At 36.9% G+C, this 20,157-nt stretch overlaps 1 protein-coding gene across 5 annotated transcripts in view; it reads right to left on the reverse strand.

Moving 5' to 3' along the window:
• The window catches only part of stau1 (staufen double-stranded RNA binding protein 1), an 814,059-nt gene that overhangs the window by 689,236 nt on the left and 104,666 nt on the right, over nt 1-20,157 (reverse strand). For 4 of the 5 annotated variants that reach the window (XR_003717528.2, XM_051932847.1, XM_028811732.2 and 1 more), the window contains exons 14-16: nt 13,541-13,663; nt 8,664-8,743; nt 7,343-7,390 (exon numbers count right to left, since the gene is read on the reverse strand). Coding sequence is in view for 3 of the 5 variants with exons in the window: in XM_051932847.1 (XP_051788807.1) it covers nt 7,378-7,390; nt 8,664-8,743; nt 13,541-13,663 (216 nt within the window). In the remaining 2 variants the exon portion in view is untranslated. Of the gene's footprint in view, nt 1-7,327; nt 7,391-8,663; nt 8,744-13,540; nt 13,664-20,157 lie in introns of all 5 variants that reach the window. The other variant, XR_007936091.1, reaches the window with a different exon arrangement.

Raw genomic sequence — 20,157 nt, forward strand, 5'->3', positions numbered from 1 at the left:
TGGGACAAGTGCATTCATTCGCATGGAGAGTACTCTTTGAAGAAGACTAAAGTTTAAGTAAGTAAAAATTATTAAAACTTTTTTTTTTTAATGTTATTTTTGGGTATCCCCTCGTGTATATGAAAATTACAGAAAGGGCATTATACAACCAGTGAACACACTATTAAAGTTACAAATACAGGCTCCATGAATGCCATAACCCTGAATGCCTGACTGAAGAAGCGCTTCTCACAAGTTTTGCTATCTCAGCAGAGGACTTCTGAAACTCTGTTAGAATGACCATTGTGGTCTTGGTCACAACCCCGGGCCAAGACTTTTCTTGCTTGGTTACTCAGTTTGGCCAGAAGCCCTAATCTAGGAAAAATTCTGGTGGTTCCAAACTTCTTTCATGTCAAAGTTATTTCACAATATTTCCAGTTTTCACAATAATTCCACTGTGCTCCTGGGAAAACTCAAAGTTTTAGAAATGGTTTTATACCTATCTTTGTCTCACCACAGTTTTCTCGCTGTGGTCTACAGACAGGTCATCAGGCTTAATAGCTTGGATTTTGTCTTGATTTGCACTATGGATTATGGGAGTTAGATACTGACATCTGTGCTTTCCAAAACCGTGTCCAGTCAATTAAGTTTGTCACAGGTGGACTCCAGTTAAGTTCTAGTCATGTCTCAAGGATAATTAAAGCAAACCGGTTGCCCCTGGCCACAATTTGGAGTGCAATAGCAAACGGTCCGAATACCTGTATAAATGAGAAATTTTAGTTTTTGATTTTTAATAAATTTGCAGACCTTTCTGAAAACATATTTTCACTTTGTCATTATAGGTTATTGAGTGTAGACTAATGTGCAAAAATGGAACATTTACCTATTTAAAGTTAAATCTACAATGTAGTAAAGTGTACAGAAAGTCAGTCAGTCAGTCAGTCATTATCCAACCCGCTATATCCTAACACAGGGTCATGGGGGTCTGCTGGAGCCAATCCCAGGGCGCAAGGCAGGAACAAACCCTGGGCAGAGCACCAGCCCACCACAGGGCGCGCGCACACACACACACACACACACACACACACATACACACACTAAGGACAATTTAGGATTACCAATGCACCTAACCTGCATGTCTTTGGACTGTGGGAGGAAACCGGAGCACCCGAAGGAAACCCACGCAGACACGGGGAGAACAAGCAAACTTCACGCAGGTAGGACCCGGGAAGCGAACCCTAACTGCGAGGCAGCAGTGCCACCACTGCGCCACCCTTGTACAGAAGTGAAGGGGTTTAAGTACTTTCTAAATCTCTTTATCTCTCTGTGTTCAGTAGTCTTTCTTGTTAACCACCATGTTCATTTATATTATTGTCTACTGATCTTCTCCTTTATGTATTTGGATGTTCGCAATAACAATTGTTAGATTTAAGAAGTAATGGCTCTGTTTCTTTTGTAGTTAAATTCTGCTTGGAAAATTATTCTTGTTTAAAAAGATTTCAAGTAGGAGATCTAGTACCACTATCAGCTATTTCAAGGATATAATTGATTTCTTCTCTAATCCTTTGAGATTGCAGGTTTGTTTTGTAGAAGACTAGGGGGCTTCGCTCGCCCACCCCTGGGTTTGGTTTAACAGATATACAATGGGAATTGATACATATGCATTATTTTCAGTTTTACTTTAAAACTTTTGTAAAAACAATACTTGTCCTTTATTTCCGGCCCCGGCTGTGGTTAAATCTCTTTCTCGCAGGACGTATAACGCTGCTCACGTTGTGAAGGAGGGGCGGCTGAACGCATGCTAAGGAGATGCAGTCGGATCATGTTGCCTTGCTGCTGACGAGCTGCCTGTTATGTTTGTCGCACTGCGCGTCGATCATTTAAAACCCTGTACAGCAGCTGTCCTTTTGCCACTTCGTGTCTCTGCTACTCGTGTTGTGAAGGGGGGGTGGCGGCTGAACACATGCTAAGGAGTTGCAGTCGAATCATCTGCTGGCTTCCAACTGCTGCTGCTGGCAAGCTGCGTGTTCTGCAAGTCGTTGTTTTAAGAGCTGGGAGCACATGATGTCGGACTACCAAAAGCATTCCAACAACTGCTTGGTTAGATGTCCGTGAACTTGTTTTAAATGTTGTCTCACTGCCTTGTCTCGTGTGACGTTACAGTGTCTCTCGCAGGACGTCAAATTGCAATCTCTTGGCACCAAGTCTCATGTTTAAGGCCAATCTCTTTCATCTCGCAGGTCTTTTAAGTGTCTTCTGAGAAGATCACGTCTCATCTCCCTGGTCTCCCTTCCACCAAGATTTTTTTTTATAATAGAGAGATACTATTCCTTCCCACAGATGATATATTTTAAGTGCCCATTGTTGTATCCACGACAGGTGTAATCCCAAGTGCACTACATAAAAGCCCATAGACATTACATTTAAAAACAATACATGTGCATAAAACTACAGAAAGCACCAGTTTTAAATACATGTTACATAATGAGGAAATTCTTTAACAAAAACACAATTCCCTAAAATATATACACACACAACATAAAACTGCCCTATGTCTTGGCCTAGACCCAATATAGGTGGCCACAATGGGACTGTCCCAGAAAGTACCTTGAATGATGGTAATAATCAGATGTCTTTAGACAGCTTACAAAGAAATCCAAATTCATACAACTTCAGTAATTATAAAACAGTTTAATAATCAGAAAGAAGCATTCACTGTGTCTGCTGAACTTATAGTGTTGCCAATAAAGAAATTAATCTTTGCCTCTACACACAGTGTATATACAACTAAGCTTATAGTCTGTCATATGAAAGGAAACAGTTGACCGCAATTTTTATTTTATAATAAGTGCATCATGATGCCTGGATGTGAAAACTTGCTGCATGTCTATTTCCTGTTCCTAAAATATCTAATGATGAATGATAAATTGGGAACTTCCTACCTAAAACTGTGTGCTTATTCAGCAGCAATAATGATATGGCTTACAGGGAGGAGGTTAAGCATGACTGCTGCTTGAAATTAATTACCACTTTCCACAGATGTGGAACAGTCAGGTATGAAAGGCGTTTATATTCTAATTGAAAAACATTACAAAAGTTGATGCAGTCACTTCAATACATTATTGGAAGAAACTACATCAATACAAATTATACTAAATTATACAAATTGCTATAATTTGGATTACTATTTTTTCAGATGTCAGTATAGTTTCTAAATGTGAAAATAATGATTATATTGGTGCTATGATGAAATGTTGTTATGGGTTGTAAACACTGCCATCTTTGTACAGAAACAACAATTCTGCCAAATAAATACTAGATGATTCTAGACAATCTATGGAAACAGGAACAAGAAAACAAAATATGTCTTTAACTGATGTGATGGGTCTAGGTCAGAGGTGAGCGTCATCAGTCCAGTTGCTTAATTAGAAACCAATCCTTGCCAATAAGATATCTGATTTACTTTCATGATATGTTAGTGTTTTAAATCAGCCATGTCAGGTTATCCTTATATCTATTTTTTTTTCTTTCCAAAGATATCATCCAAATTATTGGAAGCCTATAGCAGAAGAGTAATTCTCAGTCATTTTAACTTTTTCCTCTTCAATTTCCTTCCAAATATTTTATCAAACCAAATAGTTCATACGCCAGGCACAGTGGCGTAGTGGGTAGCGCTGCTGCCTCGCAGTTAGGAGACCTGGGTTCGCTTCCCGGGTCCTCCCTGCGTGGAGTTTGCATGTTCTCCCCGTGTCTGCGTGGGTTTCCTCCGGATACTCCGGTTTCCTCCCACAATCCAAAGACATGCAGGTTAGGTGCATTGGCGATTCTAAATTGTGCTTGGTGTGTGGGTGTGTGTGTGCGCGCACTGCGGTGGGTTTGTTTCCTCCCTTGCACCCTATGTTGGCTGGGATTGGCTCCAGCAGACCCCCGTGACCCTGTAGTTAGAATATAGCGGGTTGGATAATGGATGGAAATAGTTCATGATGAATATGGACAAACGTAAATGAAAACAAGTTAGATGGAGAACTGCTGGTTCTTTTGACATTTGCATCTTATTGCTAATAGGGAGCAAATAAAAACAAAGAATGCTGCTGTTTAAGACCAAAATAAGCTAATAAAGGTGGCAAGTGTTAACAAGACAGACAACTAAAACGAAGCATAAAAAACGTTTTTAAGGAATGAGCACTTCATCACCAATAATTGACATCTCATTAAGAAACTGAGTTGGAACAAAAACCAGCTGCCATTGTGGTCCTTCAGGGCTGATGTTGCTCACACCCCTGGTCTAGGTTATAGAACTCTAAAAAGATTAAATAGTAATAGAGGGATTTCCAAGAAATTTTAGAAGCCTGGCAACTAGTGAAGTCTCCTTCAAAACAGAAACCATTGTCATACGTTGCTACACTCTTCTACACTGCACTCCATCTTGCTCTCTGCTGACAATGTCTGCTTCATTATAAACCACTCAAAGAAAAAATCTGAAAGAATTACCGTTTTTTAAAAAAGATTTTTTTCAGTTGATCTTACTGGAGTGAGTAAGGAATCAACATTTAAAATAAAAAAAATGTAAGTACAATCTTTCCTTTAGTTTTGCAGAAATATTCTTTAGTTTCGAAGTTGCACTGTACACACTATTACGTAACTATTGTTAAAAGAGCCTGATCTCAATGAAATTGGCACCCTCTGCTGGATACAATGCAGCATTTTATTGTCATTCAAATATAATACTCTACTCTGAAATAAACCAGGATAGGGTTACCCAAAGTCACTAAGGAAAAAGGCACGGTGAAGTGAAGCTTCTGTTCACCAACAGAACGTTTGTTCAATAACTTCACTTTCTCTAGGCAGCAGAAATTTGACATTTTTGTGTTGCCCCAAAAACAGTAGTGGTGTTCTGTGTGACATGCAGGAATTTGATAAAGTAAGATTTTAGCGATATCCTGAAGTTTAATGTGTTAGGATTTGGGATGGCAAATGACAGTTACCGGCTTACTATATTGGGAACACGAATGAAGGTGGTGTTTGGTTGAGAGATGAAAAAGGAAGAGTGGAGGGGAGAAGAAGACAAAAGTGAACCAAAAAGAAAGGAAAGTAGAATGATTGAGGAACTAATGGAAGCTTAAGAAATGCAGTACAGAGAGACTGAAATCCCTTTTTATTTTTCTAAAGGTGTACAGTATCACTGAAAACTTCACATCAGGCAATGGGGGGGAAGCTGCCATTTCAGATTTTTTAATTTTTAATAAACCACAAAAATATGGCGGACATATTGATTCTTACATCAGTGGTTGTATATCTTGTAGTTACCGGGACTTCCCTTTCCACAGAAAACAACTGCAACCACAGAAGCCCTTAATGAAGGGATTCAGCTGGTCAATGGTGCTTGTTAGCAAAAGGTATACAAAGTGCAACAGGCACAACCTGACATCTACTGATTGACACTACAGCGTTTCCATTTAACAATTAGCCCCTAATTTGGTTGAGCCACCCCTAGGTATTTCAGAATTGATGCTATATTTAAAACAGGGCTAGAATAATTAAAATTGATAAAATAATGGATACAACAGGCTAACATGAAAACACACGATGAGCATGATCTTTTTTATTTTGTTTAGGCCTTATTTTATCACAAAACCTGGATCTTTTCCAGAATTTTAGATCACTATGAACTGGCAAACAGTATATGATTATAGATGACTAAACTAGTTATGCCGCTGTGCATTTAAAAATAAATTGTAAACTGCAAGTTTGTATTATTTTCAAGTACTCTAAATCAAGAAATATTATATTTACTTAGAAGAATATATCTCAAAATATAATGAAATAAACAGTTATTTTGTTATACCAGAAACAAGAATAAAATCTAAAATCTACATATCTTAATCAGTGAGTATTGATTCTACCACTCTGTTGTAGCAAAACAGTGCTACAGCACACACTACTACTATTGTGAACATCGATAGGAACTTTGAACATGTAATACTGTCAAGAACATAACTACACTCTTAACAGTGGAACATTGCATAATAAATTCAAAGTGGTTTTACACTTTTGAGTCACTCATACGTTTTTAAAATACAATTTATTATATGTCTTCAACTTTTCCAGGGTAGAATTCGGCAATAATCATGTAATCATCTTGCGTGTAGGATAAACAACTAAGCACAAAATTTTAATAGATCATAAATACACAAAATAAAAAGAAACACATTAACTCTGGTGAAGTGCAGTCACAAATAAAACGTACAAACCAAGCAGCTAATGACAGTTGTAACAAGCAATAAAGAACAATCAATGCTTCATTACTTTACGTGCTTCATATAAATATATGCCATACTACAGAAGTATTTAGCCTCTTGACCACTCCTGATATGCACCAACAAAGTGTGTGCAAGCTTACCTCAAAAAACCTAAAGCTATTATTGCTGCATATTAATGTGTGGCGATTGAATACTTTTATTCAGACAGCACATTTCTTTTTTCTCCTTCTTAAGTTTCTTTAGAAATTAAAACAATCCATATTAAAAACACATTGAAAATAATTTTAGTTACAATGCTTTGAATTATCACAGGGTTTATTATTCGGTACCATCACAAAGGTTTTCAAGTGGACTGAACACATTGTGTTCAGTATATATAACTAGTCCGTTATGCAAGTCACCATAATACGTACAGTAAGATGTTATAGGAAATAAAGACATCATTGAGATTAAACAGGAGACAGGAAGCAGAAAGAGAGAACAGCAAGAACACTTTTATGACTATCTCTCAGCTGGATATTATTTCCTGTAACTAATAGAGAAAAAGGGAAGATAACATATGTTTACTAAGAACATAGTAGTTTTTAATTTAAAAAAACTATTTGAAAACAAAGGAAAAACATTATAAAAGTCTACTCTGCCCTGCATACAGAAAGAATGGGAAACAACCAGAGAGCTGCAGACATAGCCAAAAGAGTTAAACAGAGGATAGCGGATGGGGCTTTGTACACAGCACACAAGATGATTGAACACTTCTGCTTTATCTGAACAGTGACCCTCATTATGGTTCCTTCTTGTATTCTATTTATTGTACGCCTGAGGAAAAGTAGGAGTGAAGGAGTTTGGCTTTAGCGTCAGTTACAATTCTAAAACAATACATTTAAAGGAAGATTGTGCCCTCAGCTAAACAGAATAATAAATTACAAAAATATCTTTCCTACAGTGTTCTATTAGCAGTTATTTAAGTTTTCAAATATAACTAAACTTTAAATATATATGTGTATATCTTAATTAAATGAAATATCCAGACAAGAAACCATCAAAATATCATCCTAAGAAATGTACTGCTCTACTGAAATTTTATCAACAATTTTTACACTTACCTTATTGACAAAGATGTCTGGTTAGACAAGAAGCACTAATCAGCTTTCCTAAAGATAATTAAAAACAAAAAACATAAATAAATTAATGAAATCGTATTTATAAAATACAACAAGAAAATATAGAATGATAACAGAATCCTGACAAAGTTACCCATTGTTTGGATGTACTGGCTATCACGTGACTACTTTATGTCATGTTAAAGAGCACAGTAAGTAATTAATTTATAACCGGATAATTAAAAATTGCTAATCATAAAGTGGTCACTTTTTTTAAATGATTGCAATTAAAGGTAAATCATTGGAAGGCAGATAAATTGTATTCTGCACTGTTCACTTAACACTGAAATATGTTTTTAGAAGACATATTTTGTTTTCCAGAACAGTTTATATACAGGCCTTTAAAGACTCAAAGGGGCATATGTGAACAAAGAAATAAAAAAAATGACAAATGATACCTTTACTGAAACTATAGAGGCTAAAACTACTTAAATGAAATGTCTCCTGATGTCCCTCTTAAACATGAATGAATTATTCCCAAGCAAATATTTACAAGTTAAAATAAGCTGCACCTCCTTGATGGAAAATGTTCTGAAATCAAAAGGTTCATCTGTAAGAAGTATTTAAAATGATAATATTCAAATAAAATAACTAGTTACAGACAGACATGTTTTCTCAACATTCAGTTCAATGCGATTTATTATTATAAAGCATATTTCCACTTATAAAATATGTTGAGATACACAGGTCACAGGAAGCGAAAGCTTATCCCAGCAGCATTAAGAGCAAGGTAGGAACATTCCCTGAATAGGAAACCAGAGCAATCATATTAATACAAAGCATTATACCCTTATACTTATGTTTAAAGTTGGTGGGGAAAATCTATACAAACACATTCAAGCTCCATACATGCAGCACATGGGACAGAATTTGAGCTTTGAAGCAACACAGTTAAACACATTTGGGCAGACTTCACTAAAATATTATGCCATTAAAATAAATTGACTTTCAGCAAAATATTCAAAGTTTCAGTTAAACTGCATTTTGCTGAGTTGAATGCATTTCATGGTGTGATTTCCTTTTTACTGCAAAAACTACCTTAAATGGTCACAGTTCTGGAGTATGGGTATGTGAAGTCCTGCCAGGATAGATTTCATCTCTCCATAATCCTTAAATGGAAATGCAGCTTACAAAATGGATGGATGGAACTGATTTTAATAAGCAAGCAAAAATCTGACATTAGTATAGCTAAATATACATTAAATTACATGAAAGATGCATGAAATACAGTTTCTATTAATTTAACATTTTAAAATATACTCACACTGACATTGGTCCATTTCCCGTTTTATCATTTGTTTGTTGGTCCAAATCTGACAATAATTTCAATATATTAAGGGCAGCCTGGGAAATAAAAAATGATGGCATTAATTGTCTTTACAATAATTGTAGGATGGATGGGCAGATGTAAAAGTGTAACCTGCTAATCAACTGCTTAATCTAAACTAGCATAAAAATGATACTCTGATTTATTCATATGTACTGTTGGTCAAAGTGCTTTAATTAAAAAGAACACTGTACACAGATAAACATAAAACATAACATAACAAATGCTAACAATACATTGCAAAACTATAATGTGCTTTGCATAAAAAGCCATAATAATTTGTTTTTGATGATTTGCTAAGTCATATCATTAGGAAGCTTATTATAATCACTTGAGGAAGGCCTAAGTGAAGGTTTATGGATGTAGTGAGAGGACATGCAGGTGATGGGTGTAACAGAGCAAGATGCAGAGGACAGAAAGATATGGATGAAGATGATCCACTGTGGCAACCCCTAACGGGAGCAACTGAAAGAAGAAGAAGAAGATTATACTTGCTAGTTCCTACTGGTTTAGAAACCTCTGTGTATTGAGTAGGCCTGAGTGAACTCCACAAAGTTTGCTTAACAGTGAGTTTGGCAAAATTGTGGAAATATCTGGGAACTTCGCCAAACTCAGAATAATGCGTTGAGGTCAATGGGGAAGTATGAACTGAACTACTTTTGATTGGATTATAATGGTATTCTATGTCTTCTTGAGGGCTAGAGAGGCTTCTCCCAACTATGCTGAACCGATTATCGTGGGCAAAAATGTGACCTGAGCACTGGGACAAACAGTGCTAACCACTGTGCTACTGTGTCTCAAACAACAAAAGATGCAGACGGAATGATGATCACTGACACAATACAACAAATGGCAACAAGCTAATAATAAAGTTAAAAAAAAAGCATTGCATTCATAGATATCCAGTCTCTGGGGCACTGATTGGCCATACGATGCAACATTTTGTTTTTTTGAAGTCGCACTTAGCTGGCCTATCTATTTTAGCTTTGATCTATCTGTGCAGGTGCTTTGCAGTTTTTTCTTCATTCAAGATGACAGAAACACCTTACAAACAATAATAAATCTTTCTTTATTATTATGATTTCTCAAGGTCTTGTGTGTTTTCTGAGGGAGAAGGGTTGGCCTCTTTTTAGGTTCGTTTTGTCTGTCAGTCTGTCAAAAGCTTTTTCTGCATCTAATGAAAATAGAACTATAGGTGGCATTTAGCAGTGATCCTTGCTGATAATACATAACAAGTGAAGAAGATTATCTACTGCAAAGTGACCCATGATTGAAGCCAGTCTGATCTGTATAAAGGAGCTTTATGTACAACGGTTTGAAGACAAGTGGCTCCAACTCTAGCAAATAGTTTAACATCAGAGTTCATCAAGGAAACTGGACTGCACTTGGAACAACCTATTGGATTCTTAACAGGGTTAAGAAGAAATGAGAAAATTACAGAATCTACAGCATATTGGGATGACGATGCAACTTCATTAGAGTGAATGAAAGCCAAAGACTGTGCGAGTCGTAACCAAAATTTTGAAATCAGTTTGGATTGTATTCCATCTTGCTTCTGCACCTTGCTTTTAGTGAAACAGAATACGCCTGCTTAATTTCATCTGCAGTTATCTGAGAGTTTAATAACTCAGGGTCACTTTGAAATAATTTTAAAAAGTTTCACAGTGGTGATGCATCTGTTGCTTCCGTAAAGTTAGAAGAAGGGTTATCTGTGTACAGTTTGGAGTACAATTCAGCAAATTGCTTATTAATTTCAGATGGATTTCTACAAAGAAAACTCAGTGTAGTCTTAGTGGAAGATATAGATGTGAAAGTATCACAACTGCATAGCCTTAAAGCAAATAATATTCTCAACATATATGTTGTTTAGTGTGGGTACGGAGGACTTGAAATTCAACTTGCTTTAAAAGACTATCATTGAGTTCTACTCTAATCTGAGAAAAACAAGACTCATAATGGTGATCAGATATTAAGGAGCGGGCTCTCTCAAGTTTATGGCAGTGATGTTCAAAATCAGATACAACTTTTACAGGCCTTACATGCGCAATGGGCAGCAAAAACAACAGAAAAGTCTTTTAATGTGCATATAACAAACATACACCTTGAAGATGTACCCTGCACTCAGGGTCACATCAGGACTTTATTTTCAAGTCCTGCTTGTACTATTTTGTTTAAATCACATATCATCCCCTGCGCAATCCTTAAGGCCCAGTTTTGTGTGGGTGTCAACTTTAAATCAAATTATATTTGCAGTTGGCATATCAGTGTGTTTTTTAGTGTTTTAACCACTAAAAAACTGACAGATTTCACAACTGATTAAAGAACTTGAAACTCTGGTCTTAGTGTTGCAGTGCACCATTCCCCAATGTAAAATAGATTATTTTTACAAAATCAAAAACATTAATAGCTTACAAGCAATTAACATGATTTTTTTAAACAAGCCCATGGTAAATAAATTGAAAAGTACTATATTCTTATGTATATTCTAGCTAAAATGCAGGCTATGAGTCTTTATACCAAGGACTGTTAAGAAATTAAACCTGAAAGAAATTCAGTTTAGGTCACTTTTGTGTAAGAGAGCAATCTGCTAGTATGGATTAACAGACTAAATAATATACAATGCATAAATTCAACCCTCAAAAATTTCCACTGTCGCTAAAAATACTGACCACTAAATGAAAACATTTGTACAATCTGCTATTCCTTCAAAGTAATTTTATCTCAGGCTTACCAACCAAGAGCAAGAGCAAAAATACGTCTGGTCAATGATATAAATTTCCAAACACTGTTTTGTAATGATGGTAGCAGCGCAATCTAGATAAATATTGAAATCTACTTGTTACTGCTATAAACAGTATAGCAAAAACTATACTGTAGCACATACTTCTCCAGGTACACAGTCTATACTGGTTATACCCCCCAGCCATAATCGTTAGTACATCAAAGAGTTCTACTATATTGCATTGTAACCTATTAATTGTTGCAGAGCATACAAGTCTAATACAGTGAACAAGGTATACACTGAAAACTTGAATGCTGGTGAAAGCACAACAGAAAACTGAGGAAAAATGTTTAGCATCTCTCAAAGTCTAGACACCCAGCGGGGGACCCCTACTAAACTGTTTAATATGGAGTGTGATTTCAAGACATCATGGCCCAAGTTTTTTATGATTTATCACTCAAAATACTTGTGCAGGACTCAACATGCTGATTAAAACTGACACACATTGCAATTACCATGCCCTGAGGCACCCCAGATGTCACTTCCATCAACTTGTTCTACAGCCATTGTTCCCTTCGTCACTTATGCCAACTTGTGGGGCAAATGCTAATAATCATCCCCGCTACAACGTGCTCATTCTGCCCTTTGCCATGTTTTCAGACACAAGTACATCTACTCCAAAACTGCCATTACTTCTCGCCTGTCTTAAAAATTCCTGCATTTTTCCAACTCATCTCCTATACACAATATTCCAAGTCACTGTCCCTATACTTTGTCCTTCCTACCTCTTACTCACTATCTCACCTACACCATCTCTGGCACAAAGCTGGTTTCTCCACACTACATTAAGAATAGAACCATGAAAAAATTGGCTTTCCCAACTTTTTTTTTGATGTAGGCAGGTGGATGCGCCCACTGGTAACTATGGGCTGTACAACACCCATGCTTAGTAAAACTCATTTTTGTGTCTCATCATCATCAAGAGGGATTGGAGCAGAAGTTTTCATGGTTGGATGTCCTTGAAAACTGTGAAGTATTTCATACCTTTGCCTCACCCATGCATGATGCTTGACGACAGTGCCCAAAAATTATGCAATTATCTTCCTGCCAAATGATTACTACTAGTGGATTTTACAGATAATACCACTGAATGGGTGTAGCAAGAAGGTTATTTGTGGCAACTGTAATTTGTGAAATTTATTTCACAAAAACATGCAATTCAGCTGAAAGAGAGACTGCCAGGGAGATTGACAAATGGGCAGATGGACAGAAAACATGTGAAGGACACAAGCAGGTTATTTCAAAAGGTGCTGATGTCTGCTATGGTTAAAAAATCCAGAGTCTGTGAAGGAATTAATAACTAGCCAGTTCTTCTGGTAGTCTCCCATATCTGGCATTAATTGTATGAATATGTAATTATGAGAGTGTGTATAATGACGAAGATCCAGCACGACATCAGAAGCATCTCATCATGCCGCTGACATTCCTCGTTGCTAAATGTGTCAGCATTCTCCCACTTGGCTTCTCTCCGTCTTGACTATGTATGTATACAGGATTATGCATTATATTCTGGAAATGAATGTTATATTTTAAAGCAAGTTAAATACATATATCTCTTTTTGTACCATATTTCTCTCTTGTAATTATTTTCTGCCATTAATACAAAAGGGATAGTTTTGTCAGTCAGTCAGTCATTATCCATCCCGCTATATCCTAACATAGAGTCACGGGGGTCTGCTGGAGCTAATCCCAGCCAACACAGGGCACAAGGCAGGAACAAGATAGTATTGGTTCTAGTCAATTCTGCATCAAGAAAGAACTCCCAGGGGGAAAAGAGCGCCCCCTGCTGTATACAATGGGTTAATTTGTTTCATTCTGCATGTATTGTATGTATTGTATTGTATTTTCTGAAATCCATATTTAACTTCTAATATTTTACTTAAGACTATCTTCCCAAACATTTCAACATATAGCATACATCTGTACTTTTTTCTAACTTTCCTTGGTAAAGGCATATGATTAAAAATATAAATAAACAATGGTTTTATTATTAGAATGTAGTTAGAATAGCCAAATATCTCAAACTTCTTACCATATCATGGCAGGATTCCACATCTTTACCAATTCCATGACTGATGAGGGGTGGCTGAGAAGAACAGTTTATCAAAGAAACAAATTCATTTTTGTTGTTCTTGGGGAAATCTTTATATTCCACCTAAAAAATTGAAGTACAGATTCTGTTAATTCTCTCATACTACATTACTGTATGATAATTTTACAGTTCCAGTGCTTTAAAAACCAAATTTGACCGATAATCTACATTTCTGAGTGTACTACTAAAGTGACATATACATTGTTGGAAAATAGCTAGCACAGTTTATGCTGAGTATGGTGTGTTTTTTAAACCAAGGATAACACAAAAATGCTTCAAATTATTACACATGTAATTTACTTGGATTTATTTAAATCTATTTTTAGAAACACACAACACATATACAAGAAAAGAAAAAATATAGAAAGAGGTAGGGAGCAAGGCTTTGATGAAAACAGGCCATTCACTAAAATAAAATGTATTAATATCTGTTCATCAATAGTTCCCGAACATTTAGAGATCTGCACGCCTGAACTTGCAACTTTCAAAAGGTCCAATTAAGCTGCTCCATATATTTTATAAAATTTATGCGATACTAAACTAGTTTTTATTTGAATACCTATATCTATCATCATCAACATTACCACCAATTTAAGTCAATTTTCCAAATTTACCCATGTCAGCTGGTTTCCCCTAAATCTTTTTTAAAGTCTTTGGCGTCCTCTGAGCTGAGATCCAATCTTCTGATTTCTTCTGACTCCATGCCAACCATGTTTATTTTGGCCGCTCTCTAAACTTCATCCCCTCCACCTGCAAGTTGGTTCACCTCTTAATCCAATAATCCTCTGACTATCAGTCCAAATTTCCAAAATACCTTAGTCTGATTCTCCTTAGCACAACACCTTTCACCTCAAAACCAAATCTTTTCATTAACTTAACATTCACTCTGAGGCACTCCACATAGTCCCCACTAATTATTCTCATCTCTGTTTTACCCTCATTATTCACATCTCACTCCAATACACCATCCTATTTTTCACACAGTTATCAAAAACCTTTCCCTTCATTGCTAGAAAGACTCCTTTAGACTGCAGAAAGTAGAACAGCTCCTGGAATTTCTTCTATGCCTGTCTCTATCAGGTATCACTGCTGTGCCAACACCTCTGTCTGCACTCCTATTTTCACCAAGGTAGCATAACTTTTCTACTTTCAACAAAATAAATTATTGCCAAAAATTAAATAATAATAACTCCACATCAGGCCTCACTATTGAGTAATATAGCTTAAGCATAAAATCCCTTTACTTGTACTCTACACATCATGCTACACAGCATAGCATCCAATCAGCCTTCTTGACTACATCTGCACACTGTCTGCATGTATCTAATGACGAGTTCACTATAACTCCTAGGTTCTTCTCATAATGTGTACTTTCAAGTTTCAAACCTGTAGTTGTGTATTCAAATCTAACACTTTAAATCCCTATGTGTAATTCCTTACTTACTGTACATTTATCTATACTATATTTCAAGTGCCACAAATCTGCCCAAGCCTGTATGTTGTCCAAGTTCTTCTATAATGATTCAGCTGATTCTATATTATCTTCTATTCCATCTATTTAAGTCTCATTTGCAAACTTGTCCAGCTTGTTATTTATAATTTTGTTCAGTTTGTTCACGTGCAGCTTATTAAAAGGAGCAATGGACCAGTACTGATCCCTGAAGGACACCATTTTTAACTTCACCTAATTCTGAAATGGGACCTTTTACCATAACCTTTTCTTTCCACGGATTAAGTGAGTTTTGCAGCCACCTACACATAGCATTCTAGGATTTGTACCTTTTTTAGTCTGATTACTAGACCCAATGTAGTATTTTATAAATAACTTTCTGGAAATCAATGTAAATAATATCATACTGTATGCACCTCTATAAATTATATCCTTATATATTACATATCCATATAACACTGCTTGTGTTGTAAAGGGGGCGCGGCTGAACGCATGCTAAGGAGATGCCATTGGATCATCTGCTGTCTTTCTGCTGCTGCTGCTGGTGAGCTGCATGTTCTTTTTGTTACACTGCATCTTGATCATTTCAAAGCCTGTACAGCAGCTGTCCTTTTACCACTTCGCGTCTCTGCCGCTTGCATTGTGAAGGGGGGGAGGGGCTGAATGCACGCTAAGGAGAAGTGGTTGGATCATCTGCTGGCTTCCTGCTGCTGATAAGTTGTGTGTTCTGCTTGTTGTTGTTTTAAGAGCTGGGAGCACATGATGTCTGTCTGCCAAAAGCATTCCAACAACTGCTTGGTTAGATGTCCATGAATTTGTTTTAAATGTTGATCACTGCCTGGCCATTTTCAGCTTAATCTGGGGAATGTTCAGAATATTTTGGATTTCTGTTAAACCAGCCATCCTAACTGAAGAATTTTGGAAGAAATAGAACAGCTGCCTTAAGATGTCATTCAGTTTTGTTAAATAAGGTACAGCAGCTGCTGCTTAGGCACTTGAAAGGGCCAATCGGTGGTTTATAGTCTCCGCTTTGCCAACAATCATATTGCAGGTTGATACAAAACTAATTCTGACCTCTTTAGTGACCTGGCAAACATATTTAATGTAAATAATTAATTGTTTTACAACAGAGATGTCTGTGGTTTCATCACACAGAATACTGAAAACATTTTCAGCGTGTATATTTTTCAGTATGTTAGACTTTATTTCTGATGCTAAGATATCCAGCAGATCTTGCATTATTCTTTCAGAGGTGTAATGTGCATTTTTACCAACATTGAGATGTTGTAAAAAGGAACAACCCATTTCTTTACAGTGTTCCAACAGCTTTTCAAACAACGTTGTATGTGGCAACTCATTATTTGCCAACCAATACATGGATCTTAAAGCTCCCACAAAGGCATCTCTCTGTAAGTTATTTTAATACAGATACAGATCTTTCAATTTGACGGATTCCAGTTTGCTCTAGTACACGCTTTCCTAGAAGGTCAGCAGAAGACTCAATGTGTGTTTTACTTTTTTCAAGGTCCAGCAAGCTTTCTTTTTGAATTCTTGTGAATGGCACGTTTACCCAAGGTAATCCATCCTTTGGGGGGGGGGGTGTTTGTTTGAATATCTCATGCACAATGAGCACCACATACCATTTTCTTTGACCATTAGCCAATCAAAATCTTTAAACCATTGTTTGTTTATGCCGGATAAGTAGTGCTTAGATTTATCAATTGGCAAAGTGTGTGCTGAAGAATAAGACTTTTGAGTGGGAAAGTGGGAGTCTGTTGGATATTCAATGCACACTTGCACTACGGCAGAGCAAGATATGAACAAAAAAAAGTAATGGCAGATGGGTCACTTTAACAAACACTCAGCAATTCAGTGACAAAACTTTTGCTCAGGACACAGTGTGTGCTGCAATGGTTTCTGCACACTTTTTGCAATATGGACGCAGGTCCAAATATGAGCAAATATAAGAACGGCAGATGGGGTCACTTTAACAAAACCCTCAGTATCAGCACATATAAAAACGGCAGAGGGAGTCACTTTAACAGGAACCACAGTGAGTGCTACAAGGATTTTTGCACACAGAACACACCTAATGCTTAAACAACTGTGTATATATATATATATATATACATATATATATATATATATATATATACACATATATATATATATACACATATACACATATATATATATACACATATACACATATATATATATATATACACATATATATATATATACACACACATATATATATATATACACACACACACATATATATATATATATACACACACATATATATATATACACACACATATATATATATACACACACATATATATATATACACACACATATATATATATATATATATATATATATATATATATATATATATATATATATATATATATATATATTGGTTTGCTATGTACTGAACAAGAAGAGAGCAGCTGTACGCTTAGCAGCACTACACAGAGTGCACTGACACTGAGAACAGAGACGTCACTTCCTGACGCCCTTTTTCTGATATCTGACAGGCTGGTTCCACTAGTCACTTTATTTTATCAGTCCTCCTCTCGCCCGCCCACCTCCACATCCTCTTTGCTTGTGAACTGCTGCTCCGCCCCTGCTATTAGCATGTATAGCCCCCCTCTCACCCGTCCACCTCCCCATAGAGTGGAACCTCGGGTTACAACCGTAATTGGTCGTGACCCGAAGTAATTTCCCCCATAGGACTGTATGTACATACAATTAATCTGTTCCGGACCGTACGAACTGTATGTAAATATATTTTTTTAAAGATTTTTAAGCACAAAAATAGTTAATTATACCATAGAATGCACAGTGTAATAGTAAACTAAATGTAAAAACATTGAATAACACTGAGAAAACCTTGAACAGAGAAAACTAACATTGCAGGAGTTCACACTATAGCCTTACGAACCGCTCGGTGTAAACACTTTTTTTAATAAACAACCAAGAAAAGTAACATTGCAGGAGTTCACGCTAAAAATGAACATTTGAAAAATCCTTAATTTATACAAAAACTAACCTTGCATGAGTTGAGTTCTGGCATGAAGGAAGTGAGCAGGACGCTGGGTGGAGAGGAGGTTACAGTTTTGAGGTAGAGTCCCTCTGCGCGATGCACGTCTGACCGAGAACAATGTACTACAGACAGAGACTGAACACGTGCTGAAATCATCGGCGTTTACGAACCGGAAGGGAAACAAAATAGCGCACAAAGTTCACAGCGAAAGCACGCACATCTGACCCAGAACAATGCAACACGTGCAGAAATCATCGGCGTGTACAAACCGGAAGGGAAACTGGCTTGTGTGTCAACCGAGTGTGTGGTTGTGAACAGATGCAAAAGTTTGGCGAACTTTTTGGTCGTAACCCGATTTGTACGTGTTCAGAGACGTTCGTAAACCGAGGTTCCATACATATACTCCTTGCTACTGTATTAAGCTGCTACACCCCCACTATTACCATGTACAGCCCCCTCTCGAAAGCCCACCTCCCCATACTCTTTGCTTGTGAACTCCACTCCGCCTCGTCCCCGCTATTAGCTTGTTCAGCATCGAGTGATCGGCAACATTCCGCCCCGCGCCTCTCCCCTCGCCACTTGCAATCCTGCTTCTAAAATACTGTATTTGCCCACCCGCCTGCTTGCCCCTTGCCATCTCTGCAGATCATTAGATCTGCCTGTGCCTGTAGATCTGTGGCTGTCATCTAGCAATGTCATACAAGATGACAGCCAAGCGCTCAAGTAAAGACGTTAGGGAGAACAATACTCTAAGGGACAGAATTGGTTTCTGTTCATCAAACTGGAGATTTTTTTTTTCTTTTCAGTAAAAGAGCATCAAGAAAGGTAGTGAGAAAACTCTGACCAGTTACACAATCTTTTCTTCACAGCATTCCATCAAGCATAACACTGACAAAAATATTGTGGGTATCTGTTATGTTTGATTGCTCTCACACAATCTTCCATACTTCCTCTCTTAACTGCTTCTTCAACCTTTGGAAGACCCAAATGAGGGGCTGCTCTAATGCTTGTAACTGTTCACCTAATTCACTGCACAGGTGGGCAGCTGTAAACTCCAACAATGAACGTCGAGTCTCATCTCAGTTAATGAAATTTTTAGCCATACGATCAATGCCATCTTTCAGATGACTTATGCTCTCAGCCAATTCACTAACAGCTAAGCCCTAATTGGGTTCCTCCTGCTCAGGTTGTATAGTATTAAGAATTCAGCAGGCTTTCGATTCTTAATGACCTCAGCTATGACTGTGACACAGTAAGGCGTAGCTACTAGTGCCTCATAAACACACACACATGCACACTGCCCACTCAGCATGGACCCTTTCTGCACAAGACTCTCAGCAGACATTTTGAAAGACTCAAATTGTGAGTGTTAAACATAGATGGTAGTATCTACAGCACCAAGGTCCCTATTTGGGTGCTAAAATCTGTAATGATTTGGTTTGGATCCAACTTACTATTCTTTGACAAGTTCAGAAGCATTATTTTTATTTTTTTATGGTAGCTCATGGCAAATTTCCAGCCACACCTTAATAGCCACCATAACAAAATTTCCAGAAAATAGACATAAAACTGAATAAACATGAAAAAGTTCTCCTGAATAAAATGACATCTACAATTGACAATAATGGAGAATGAAGAATTAAACAAAAACATTAAGCCACAGCCAGTATATCAAGGCCACACACAGTATGCCACCATTTACTACAAACATGACGAGTCCAATAAGAACTCAATTTCATTAATGAGATATCGAATAAGAAAAGCTGACCAAAAAATTGTGTTGTAGGTCCCAGAACAGATAAAAAAATTCAAATTGGTCAATTTCATACAAACCTTGTAGGTTCTACACTAACATTACCACCCTATATGCTTCACAGCTCTATGCTTGGACATTTCATCATCCAACAAAAGTCAAAGACAAGCACATATACAGTAATGAACAAAAAAAAGAAAAGTGAAGTTGACCCGATGTAAAGTTTTGATTTTTTTTTTTTGTTTTGTTTAATCACTGTGTCTGATTTACCATTGGCACATGTGACGTTCATAGACTGT

This window comes from Erpetoichthys calabaricus, chromosome 10 (genome assembly GCF_900747795.2).
Source record: "Erpetoichthys calabaricus chromosome 10, fErpCal1.3, whole genome shotgun sequence".
Classification (NCBI taxonomy): Eukaryota; Metazoa; Chordata; class Cladistia; order Polypteriformes; family Polypteridae; genus Erpetoichthys; species Erpetoichthys calabaricus.